We start from the raw sequence: 11,415 nt of genomic DNA on the forward strand, positions 1-11,415 counted from the left end.
GTGAAGAGGCAATCTTGGAATGGGAGAAAATACCTGCAAATAGTACATCTGATAGGGGTTAATATTCAAAATATATAAGGAACCGAAGCACCTTGCTAGCAAGAGAACAATCTGATTTTGAAAATGGGCAAAGGGACACATACATCAATGGAACAGAATATAAAGCTCCAAAATAACCCTATGCATCTACAATTATTTACAACAAAAAAGCCAAGAATATACACTTGGGAAAGTATAATCACTTCAACAAATGTTGTTTGAAAACTGGACAGTCACTTGCAAGAGGATGAAACTGGACCCTGAACTTCTGCACTATTTAATCGGTACCCCGCTCCTCCTAATCGCCTCCATTGTGGCAGCCTCCAAGAGTTACAGCCAGAGTGGACTGGTAGCTGGAGCGATCTTCGGTTTTGTGGCCACCTTCCTCTGCCTGGCGAGCATGTGGCTGTCCTACAAGAACTCATGTGGGACCCAGTCAACAGATGCCGCTGTCTGAGGACACCCTACGGCCAGGCCCAAGGCAGGCCCTGAGACGGGAATGTCGGGGAGCCGGCCCCCAGGAGGGGCTTCTGAACTTCTGCTCCTGTGCCAAAGCCCTGCCCACACTGCTGGGCACAAGAGGGGCCTTCGACATCCTCCTGGGCTCCTGAGCCACTCTCAGCCTCTCTTTCTGGTCTTCCTTGGAGAATAGTCCTCCCCGCCTGGGAACAAAAAGCAGCCTCCAGGGAAATCTAGTCTCTTCCTCCTGCTTTTAGAAGCAACCATCTCAGGGACTGATGACCCCACTTACCTACCACAGTCCGGGGGGTGGGTCTGAATACTCCTGCCTAAATCTGCTTCTACTCCACATTCCTCAGGGGAATGAAGCTGTTCTAAGTCCTCTTATAAAAACAAAGCCATGTCCAGGGCACCAGGGTGGCTCAGTCGGTTAAGTGTCCGGCTTTGGCTTAGGTCATGATCTCATGGTTCATGAGTTTGAGCCCTGCGTCGGGCTCTGTGCTGACAGCTCAGAGCCTGGAACCTGCTTTGGATTCTGTAGCTCCCTCTCTCTCTGCCCTCTCCTGCTCACACTCTCTTTCTCAAAAATAAATAAATATTTTAAAAAATCAAAACAAACAAACAAAAAAAAAAAAATGGGCAGAGGAATTGAATGCATATTTTTCCAAACAAGACATAGAGATGGGCCAGCAAGTACATGAAAAGGTGTTCAATATCACTCATCATCAGCCACACATAAATCAAAACCACAAGACATCACCTCACACCTGTTAGAATAGCTATTATCCAAAATACAAAAGATAGTGTTGGCAAGGATGTGGAGAAAAGAGAACCCTTGTACACTGTTGGTAGGAATGTAAATTAGTACAGCCATTATGGAAAACAATATGGAGATTCGTAAAGAAATTAAAAATAGAATTACCATATGATCTAACAATTCTACTTCTGGGTGGATTTCCAAAGGAAATGAAATCCGTATCTCAAAGAAATATCTGCACTCCCATGTTCATTGCAGCATTATTCGCATTAGTCAAGATATGGAATCAACCTAAGGGTTCACCAATAGGAATGGATAAAGAATGGTAGAATGGATAAAGAAAATGATACACACACACACACACACACACACACACACACACACACACACAAGAATATCATTTAGCCTTCAAAAAGGAAATTCTGTCACTTGCAACAAAATGGATGAACCTGAAGAACATATGCTAAGTCTAAGCCAGGCACAGAAAGACAAATACTACATGTTTCACTTATATGTGGAATCTAAGTAAGTGGAACTCATAGAAGCAGAGAGTAGAATAATGGTTGCCAGAACTAGGGGGTGGGAGAAACAGGGAGATACTGGTCAAAGGGTGCAAAGTTCCAGTTTGCAGAATTAATAAGCTCTGGAGATTTAAGGTGCAACATGATGACTAGAGTTAATACTACTAACAGAGTTAATACCTGAAATTTGCTAAGGGGATAAGAGCTTACAACACACATACAAAAAGCTAACTACGTGAGGTGTTAATGTGTTAATTAGCTTGATTTTGTTAATCATTTCACAATGTACAGGTACATCAAAACATTATTTACATACTGTAAATATATAATTTTTGTCAATTATACCTCAATAAAGCTGGGAAAAAACCCAAAGATCAACTTTCTACACTCACTACTATGTTGTGAATAATAATTACTATAATAAAAATAATGTTTAAGCCAAAAAAATAATGAACCATATCTTTTCTCCCCAGTTTCCTACTCCTCCCTCCCATCAGTTTGATAATGGGATAAGTACAACTGGCATATTTAAGTGAACATAGACATTCACTTTATAAGGCAATTCTGTTGTCAGCTCTACCAGGTTTTTTTTCCTTCCTTGGCATGATTTTTTTTTCTTCCTCCAAAAAACAGAAGATTCTCAACATTGTGAATATCTGATGTGTTCCTTTGTTGTTGTTTTTTTTCCTTTGCTTATTTTTAGCTCAATGCAAGGGGAAAAAATCAGGTAATAATGATGTTTCTGTTTTTAAATGTTTCCCTTTATCCTTAGTATTTTATAATAGGGTTTCTATTTTATGGTATATTATCACTGATTACAAAGAAAGCAAAAGGAAAAGATGTGGACCACAAATAAGGTACATTATAGCTTTGCAATGCTGAATAACACATCTTCATACAGATCAAATCCAGAGTATCTTTTCCCGAGTATAACCTCAAGGACTTTTCTGCCAAAAATTATTCAGACTCCTTTACATATTAATATAAGACATCTTTTTAGAAAACAGGTGTTTGATAAAATAGAGCTGAATAGCTCCTTCAGAAGTTCCCTATCAACAAGCATTGAAAATTTCTGTCACAGGACTCTTTAATCCACAGACCCTGAAAATGATACACTTTGAATTGACAAAGAGCATTTACTTTCCCCCCAAATTCTCTGAAACTCCCACTAATGAAAGCAATAAAACTACCAGTGAAGGTTTGCTAATGATTTATTTTATATTATACTTTGGTCCTATAAAAAGGGCTTTTCTATACAATGTCTCCACTGAAATATATAAAAGCTGTCAATGGGGCTTTGATTTGAATTAGCTTTAGCTTAAAGATGAAATGTTCTACAAAAACTGAACAGCTACAATTTTCAGGGAGTGATTTTGTAGATACACACACTTACTATCCAAGAACACTTGTGAGCCAACAAAAGAAGTACTGATCCTCTACTGGGTTCATGAAGGGGACATACGTTGCCTTAGCTATTTTATATGCTTCTAAAATGTTCTACAAATTTCACAGTTTTTTTAGAAACCTGAATAACAAGTAAGCCCAAAGCTACCACAATTTTTAGGATCACTAGAATTATTACATTAGTGTAAGAGGACTGATATTATTGTCTTGTTGAATCTACCCTCTCAGTCCTGAGGGGTATATAAAGTTTACAAACGAATGTTGAGATACAGGAGAAAATGAGCCATAAGGGTGTATGAAGGGATGTGTATGTGTTCATAAAGAAAATGCAAAGATCTAGAAGAAGAAAAGTCTAGGCTGTCCTGGGCCTCTGAAGATATTCTAAATGCAAGTATTTCCTTACCCAGGCCCAGAAGGATGGTTAAGAATATAAATGAGAGTTAAGAGCCTAAAAACTGTCTAGAGGATGACAGTAGTAAAATATTGAGTGTTTATTAGTAATGGTGGTCGAGCACCAAAAAACGGTACAAGATACAAAGAAATCTAGGAGCACATTTAGGTACCATCATAGCTTTTGGAGTTTATAAATGTCATCAAAATGACAATTTCTATTACCGCTCACTTGATACAAAAACAAGATTATGTATCTTGTATTATTTTTAACATATTTTGTATTTTCTTAAAATATTCAGGGTAGTCATGCCTTTCTTATCAGACAGAAAACATGCAACATATTAGTCAACAAAACACAGTATTTTAGAATAAAAGCAATTTAATATTTTTTTATTAAATAAAATCTCGCAGCATGCAAAAACTTACCAGTCCTCATGCTTCATTACCCTGTCTCATATTTAGCGTACGTGATGGATCTGGCAACAGTGACCATCAGTGGCCTAGGATAGTGTCATATTACTACTATAGATCGAAGTAACAGAAGGATGTTAGCAAAACTCTTATTTTCACTTTTCTAGAACCTACCTCCAGGCTCACTGAAGAAGTACCTAATTTCTTTTAGCCCTTAGTTCTGTGTAAATCTGCATTACTAGATCAGAGGATGATACTTAAAAATATATTACATCCATTCAACTACCTGATTGGCTGTAAAAACTGGAGCAGCTTCTTTAGGGGTCTTCCAAACAAACTGCCTTTGATATTCAGAATTTCTCAAGATATCATGTGAAGGAACAACAGTCAGTCCTGCTTTCTTCCGAAGAACTCTATTCAACTGTTAGGGAAAGAAAAACCCCACCCACAGTCATTAAAAGTTTCTGTTCAAATTTTTTCTTTTACTGTGGTAAAAACAAAAACCAAAAAGACATTATAACATATTTCGTATAACATGAAATCTACCCTCTTAACAAATTTTTAAGTATACAGTATTGTTAATTACATGCACACCGTTGTACAGCAAACTCTTTTTAATTGATGATCTCTCTTTTAAACTATTTAAAATTTCTTTCTGAATATTGTCAATGAATCATTGTGCATCCCAGAAAAAGATAGCACCTCTCAGTCTCTTCCTACCAATTTTTCACAATTAAATCTATGACTAAGAAACAGCAGCACCTTGCCTTATTCACACATTGCTTCTGCGACACCCCTTCCCTTGCCCACCACTTACACATCACCTTCCTTGATTCTACTGTACCCCTGGTTTTTGCAACGAGCCACAGATTCTTCACCAACACTTCTGAATGCCTCTCCGTGGTTCCAGTCCACAGTGGACACGAAATGGGGAAGAGGTAGTGGACTGGAGAAAAATGTGGGAGGCAGCGAGATGTCTGCACAGGTCCCCAAAGCCTATGCTTATGTGCTTGCAGGGATGTTCCACAGGCCAGGTGTGACATAGGAGAGCAGAACTCTAAGATCTTTGAGATCCTGCCAGAACTGCCCTTCCTTTTGTATTCTGTCAAGTGAGATGTTGTTTGTGTCCACAATAAGAAATTGAAAAGGGCCTAGGTAGAAGTCAGCTCACCACCCCTGCCAGAGGTAATGGCTTACTACTCCCCTTCTCTGTCTCAATTTGATCTCTCCCTTAGGACTTTGGTGCTGATATTTGATGAATAAAATCCAGAGGCAGGCTGCCCATCCAATGAAGAGATATCTTAGTATAACCAGTACAAACTGGCAACTATTAAGAATAGAACTCATAAGAGGCACCTGGGTGGCTCAGTCGGTTGGGTGTCCGACTTCAGCTCAGGTCATGATCTCACAGCTCATGGGTTTGAGCCCCGCATCAGGCTCTGTGCTGACAGTTCAGAGCCTGGAGCCTGCTTCGGATTCTGTGTCTCCCTCTCTCTCTCTACCCTCCTCCGCTCATGCTCTGTCTCTGTCTCAAAAATAAATAAACATTAAAAAGAAAATTAAAAAAAAAAAGAATAGAACTCATAATAACTAAAGTCAACAGCCTCTTAACTATTCTATAAGACATTAGATTAAAAAAATAAAACAATGGAAAAATTTTAAGCATAAAATGTAGTATTAGTGAAATGATGACATTTACAAAGAATTCTATGCTTTTGAAAAGAAATACTGTGAATATACCTACCCCATTATCTACATTTTCTGAAAGCAGCTTGGTAGAATGCTCCAGTTCCTCATTTTCATTAACCGGTATATGACCTTCTATTACATCCTCATTATTTTCCACAATATCTGAAGCCCCTTCAGCTCTGGAGTCTGTAGAGTGAGACCTGGTTCTTTTGGGAACCCTGGAGGCTTCTAGTGCAAGAACTCTTTCTTGGTTAACATCTTCTTTTTGTTCTGCTTCTTGTAATTCTGTTTCTGTGGCTTCAGGTTTTGGTGACACAATATCATTCTCTGAGATAGCTCCATTCCACTCAAGAGATTTTGAAATTTGTGGATCATGATAAGGGACTCTTCTTTTTGAAATAAAACTTGGCTCTTTTGTGATTCCTACAAAATACAGTATACAGAAATTGCCATAAAGCTCTACCATAGCATAAAGTTACAAAGACAACTTTTAATAACACTTAAGAGAGGAGAAATGGAACTGAAAAATCCCAGGTGAGATACACACAATGTCCTTAAAGTTGCAAGATAAAAAAAAAAAATAGGTATAGTTCGTTCTTCAACATAAAATCTTTAATTTTGCTTTTAAAAAGTATTAACATTTTTTTGACATAAAAAATATTAAAAATTGGGGTCACAATGTTCGAGTTACCCCAACACAAGTCACTAGAATCGCAACGTGACGGGCCTGGCAAAGCCAGCAGGACATGTTGCCTCCGTTTCTAATTACTTTCCTGTGCTACTTAACAGAACAATGGGCCCTGGTACTGTCAAAATTTGGAACTTTTCACAAAGCTTCTCTTATGCACAGTAGACCAAGGTGAGAAGGGATGAGATGTCATTATGCTGGATCTTGGTTCTACATTTGCCTTGATTTCCTGAGAATTAAAGAGAATGAACCCTTTTAACAAGAGCTAAGATACTATTTCTCTATATTTCTGTCTGGCAAGCAAATGTCCAAAAAACTTAACCTTCTACCCAAGTAAGAGGAGCTCTGTGGAATGACAGCCACTGAGACACTGTCCTAGTTTGGGGCCATTCTTTAAATAGAAAGAAGACTTAGCAGGGTGGGGAAGAAAGAGTAAGACTAGAGGGAAGGAGAGGAAAGGTGGACTGAAAATCTGGCATGAGTTCTTTAGCCTCTGTCAAGGATGATTTGGCCATGGAACCCAGGGTCCCCACCCTTACAAGACTTCCCTAGATTAGTGGTCTTCAAACTGGGTGCATATGTGTCTGGAGGCATATGGAGACATTCTAGGGGATAAGCAGAAATGGGCCGTGTAAGGGAATCATTTTGCAGATCTTAACTCTGTATGCACTATATCCCAACGTTGGTCTGCCTGAGAGTTGCACCTGCTGTCTGTAGTCTTCGTTCCCACCCCCGCCTTCCCACTTCACAAAAGGAAGACACACCTCTCAGCCAGCCCCAAGGAATAAAAAATTCTTGTAGGTGGGAAAGACAAAGGGACAATTCAAAAAAGTATAACTACCAAGAGAGAGTACCTGACAGCAAAGCAAAGAAGGCAGAGATGACAAATAACAAAAGAATAGTGCCTTATTTCACCCATCTTCACACTTTTCCCATCTAACTAACTTAGATGGTAATTCGGGGGTAAGAGGGTTGTCATGTGAAATGAATATATGTTAACACATGTTAACACATTTATAGGGATTGAAAAATAAAGTTAGACTTTGTTCTCACAGCAAATAATTCTAATTTGCCTGATTAGTTTGCCAATGAGGACTGACTTTACCACTTATATGATGAACATTTACCGTAAAGTGAATCAGCTATATTGGCTGCTCCAAAGTTTTAACAGAACGTAAGTGAAACATATGCATGATATTCCATATGCCAGAAATCACATCCTTTGATTTCACTTTGTTACAAACTGAATTTGTTACACTTATGATAAAAAAAATTAAATGTCAACTTAAAAATGTGAGGGCCACCTAGATGGCTCAGTTGGTTAAGCACCGACTTTGGCTCAGGTCATGAACTCACACTTCACAAGTTCGAGCCCCACATAGGGCTCTCTGCTGTCAGCACAGAGCCCACTTTGGATCCTCTGTCCCACTCTCTCTCTGCCCCTCCCCGCTCCCACACGTGCACTTGCTCATGCGCTCTCTCGCTCTCTCTCTCAAAAATAAATAAACATTTAAAAAATGTGAAAGGATGCAAAGACTTTCTAAATACTTTTAAGGGATATGAAAGCAAAAATTTGAAGACTATTGCTCTAGACTTCTCTCTGTTTTAACACAGAGAGGCTTCTGGTAGAAGAGCAAAATGAAAGGGGACGATTCTCAAGTGGTCTGCCATAATCTCTGAGCACCAGCAAAAATACACTAAGGGGAAAAAATACACTGTTAACAGAACACCCAGCCAGTCCTAGGTAAAATGGCTGTTATTCCTCCCACCTGCCTTTCTGAAGTTCTCACTCTGCCCCTCCCCCTAATCTAATTGTTTCCCATTCACATACCTCCCCTAGACCATTCCTGCTTTCATAATGTACCATACTCTAAAGTGGCTTTGCTCCCAGTCTTGTCTCAACATACCCACCCTCAAATGTAACTGATCTAAGCTACAATGTTATATGCACAACAGTCTGGTTAACCAATTCCGCAGTATCATAACAGGCCATCAGTGGGATATATATACTTTAAGATTTATTTTGTATTAATCTAATAGAGCCTCAAATTTGTAGAATTTCGAGTCATTTGGAGGACTGAGCACCATCTTGCCCAAGAAGCAGAGACATCCAGTGTTTGAAGTCAGGCTCTGGGCAAAGGATCCTGATGCTTTAGAGGAACCAAGAGCCACTGACTCTAGCCCACTTTTCCCTTTTTTCTCCAAATCTAATCCCAGAAACCCTCTCCTCATTTTACTAATTTCCCAGGCTTGGGAAAATTATGCTTATTTCTCATACGTCTTTTCTTTTCTTGGCTTCAAATATCTAATATTTGAGGGACATACATACCATGCATAAAGCATGCTCACATGTGAGGCCCCAAGCACTCATCTGTATATATGCACTGCCCCTTAACAAGGAATATCTCATTTAATCCCTCCCAGCAATCCTGTGCAATGGGCTTCCTAAACCCCACCTGGTAAAACAGGTCAAATTTTCCCAAGATCAAAGCTAATGGAGGTCCAAACTCACGTTCATTCATTCAAACACTGGTTTGCATAAGCACTGGAGGAGATGTCATCTACTAGGCAGGAAGACAACCAGAGCCCTTGCTCTTCGAGATCTTCTATTCTAGTGAGGGCCAGTGAAACAGGCAGGTAGGATAAAGTCACTCTGTTTCTTTTCCTCTGCACCATTCTCTGGGAAACCCTGGCCTAGGGCTGACTTCCCTGGGATACCAGGAGGAAACATGTGTGATGACAAAAATACAGCCTCTGAACTCATGGGCTTTCAACAAAACAGATTTGATTTCACATCATGGTTTTGCCACTTACTAGCTAGGAACTTTGGGCAAGCTACTTAATCTAAGTTTCCCTTCCTCAAGACCTTGGGAGAACACCTCCCCAGGCTTGACTGCTCTCAGCCATCCCATCTCAGCTCAAGTATGACTCCTCAGAAAGGCCTTTCTTGACCACTGAAGCTAAAGTGGCTTCCCTCCAACCCACCCCTCCCCCAAGTTATCTATATGCTAGCCTATAACAACTTGAAGTCCCCTAGTTTAGTTATTGAGTTACTTGTTTACTTTTTTTGCCCACAATTAAGGGTCTTTGTCTGATTCAAGGCTATGTCCCTAGAAGCTGGGAATAGTCCTGGCCTATAGCAAGCCCTCAGTAAATAGCTGTTAAACAAATATGTCAACCAGACCAATGGAACAATGCTTCACAATTCTTAATCATTTTTGCAAACTTAACCCCAAGCTTTATTTAAGTTACAATGACTATTAGTTTGTTCAGCTTACCTAATTGATCCGATCTAAGTCCAGCCCATGGGTACCTTCTCCCCACCGAGGGATTATAGGACTCTGACAAATATGACTTTTTCCACAGAAAGTTTCTCTGGTATTCACTCAGCCCCTGAGATACAAAATAAAATTTAAGTACAACGCAATTAATGGACATTGTTTTAAAAAAAAAAGACATCAGTAAAATAATTTCGGAACCATGAAAAGAGTTGAAAGCCTGGAGATTGATAAACACAGAAGAGCTCCCTAATAACAACTAATATTTACCCAGCCCTGTGCTAATAAGCAGTTCACACGTCTTCTATCCTTTAATCCTCACAACCACTTGAGGCAGATGCTGGCAGGAATCCGACTCCCTGAGCATATACCTTTTTGCTGGTTGTCTGATTCCAAAGCCTGAGCTCTTGTCTGATAACAGGTGACAATCTAAATCCCCATCGCTATAATTATCCTTACTGATTACGCTGGCAATGAGTACACAGTATCAGGTATTAGGCCTAGTACCTCTCGAAATGTTGCAAAGTCAACCAAAGACGAATTCCCATCCCATTCTGGATACAAGCCCTTAAGATAAAAGAATAAAACAGGGTTTGTGGAAGGATGTGGTCAACTGTTATGCTGATGGGTGCCTGACCCTGACCCCTACCACCTACCTGAAACTTATGCACAACTATGAAAACTGTATATTTCTTACACCCTATCTTTACCTAGCCAGGGTCCCATTTCTCGATCCTTTAAAAGACATAGGCACTTTAAAGTTTTAAAGGGCAGGTAGGGGGCGGAGGGTAAAAGGCTGAGATGTGAGATGGGCTACAGGTGTTCCAATCTGAAGCCACCTTAGATCCCATTACAAAGCGCCCTCCTTCCATCACCACTCCCCTGTGCCCTCCAAAATCAATCTCTCTCAACAGCACCAAACGCCTCCATACTGCAACTCGGAAATGTGTGTGAGCGGAGAGGGAGCTAGGTGGAGGAGACAAGCATCCCTCAGGATCTTGGCAAGCAGGCTCGGGAGCTGACAGGCATTGCGGGGCCCAGGAGCGCCGAGCAGAAAGCCAGCGCGGCCCCCGCGCCAGCACCCGCCCCGCCGCGACTCCCCCACCGTCCCCCTCCCCCAGCAGACTTCGGATCTGGAGACCACGGCCTCACCTTGAAGCGCACCGGCATGTCGCTCGGCGCTAGAGCCCCCGCCACTCCGACAGTTAACGGGACAAAAAGCCCCGAGGGGGCGGGGCGACAACAGTCGGTTCCCTAGCAAAATCCTCAGCCTGGCGTCCCCGACTACGCGCCGGCGCACTCCGCGCTTCCCTCCTTGAGCCCCTACGCTCTGCCTTTCTCCGCCCATTCTGAGGTTTAAGAACCAATAGAGACCCCGAGAACTTCTTGCCGTCATTAAGATTCGACCAATCAGTGCCCGAATGGGGGACGCCCGCCTCCCGTGACAAATCCCGACGACTAACAGAAATGGCGGGCGGAAGACTGGCCAATGAGGCTCCCGGAACCGGGTGGGTGGGGCCCCGCGGGAGCTTTGTCCTGGGGAGAGCTCAGCGGCTGCTGGTATTGAGGGTCGTTGTGTGGCTGTGGGTCTACCTGCCGGTGGGGTTCGTATGTTACCGGCCTCGCTGGGCCGGTTTCGTGACGTCAGAAAACATGAAGGTGTGTTCTTAATTCCAAGTCTGTGACGAAACCGAAATGTTTTCTTTTTCTGAAATGAGAATGTTCAGGTCTGTTCTCCTGAATATCAGGTCCTACAACTGACAGCCATGTTACATC

The 11,415-nt window shown here is 41.4% G+C and overlaps 1 protein-coding gene across 3 annotated transcripts in view; it reads right to left on the reverse strand.

Annotated features, from left to right (window-relative positions):
- MDM1 (Mdm1 nuclear protein) overlaps positions 1-11,086 on the reverse strand; it is a 34,048-nt gene extending 22,962 nt beyond the window's left edge. The window contains exons 1-4 of one of the 3 annotated variants that reach the window (XM_042992710.1): positions 10,792-11,036; positions 9,640-9,754; positions 5,729-6,096; positions 4,271-4,405 (exon numbers count right to left, since the gene is read on the reverse strand). In XM_042992710.1, coding sequence (XP_042848644.1) covers positions 4,271-4,405; positions 5,729-6,096; positions 9,640-9,754; positions 10,792-10,809 — 636 coding nt within the window. In that variant the 5' untranslated portion in view covers positions 10,810-11,036. Of the gene's footprint in view, positions 1-4,270; positions 4,406-5,728; positions 6,097-6,353; positions 6,591-9,639; positions 9,755-10,791 lie in introns of those variants that run through there. The other 2 variants (XM_042992711.1, XM_042992712.1) reach the window with 2 other exon arrangements.
- Between the last annotated feature and the right edge of the window lie 329 nt (positions 11,087-11,415).

This window comes from Panthera tigris, chromosome B4 (assembly GCF_018350195.1).
Source record: "Panthera tigris isolate Pti1 chromosome B4, P.tigris_Pti1_mat1.1, whole genome shotgun sequence".
In the NCBI taxonomy this organism is placed as follows: domain Eukaryota; kingdom Metazoa; phylum Chordata; class Mammalia; order Carnivora; family Felidae; genus Panthera; species Panthera tigris.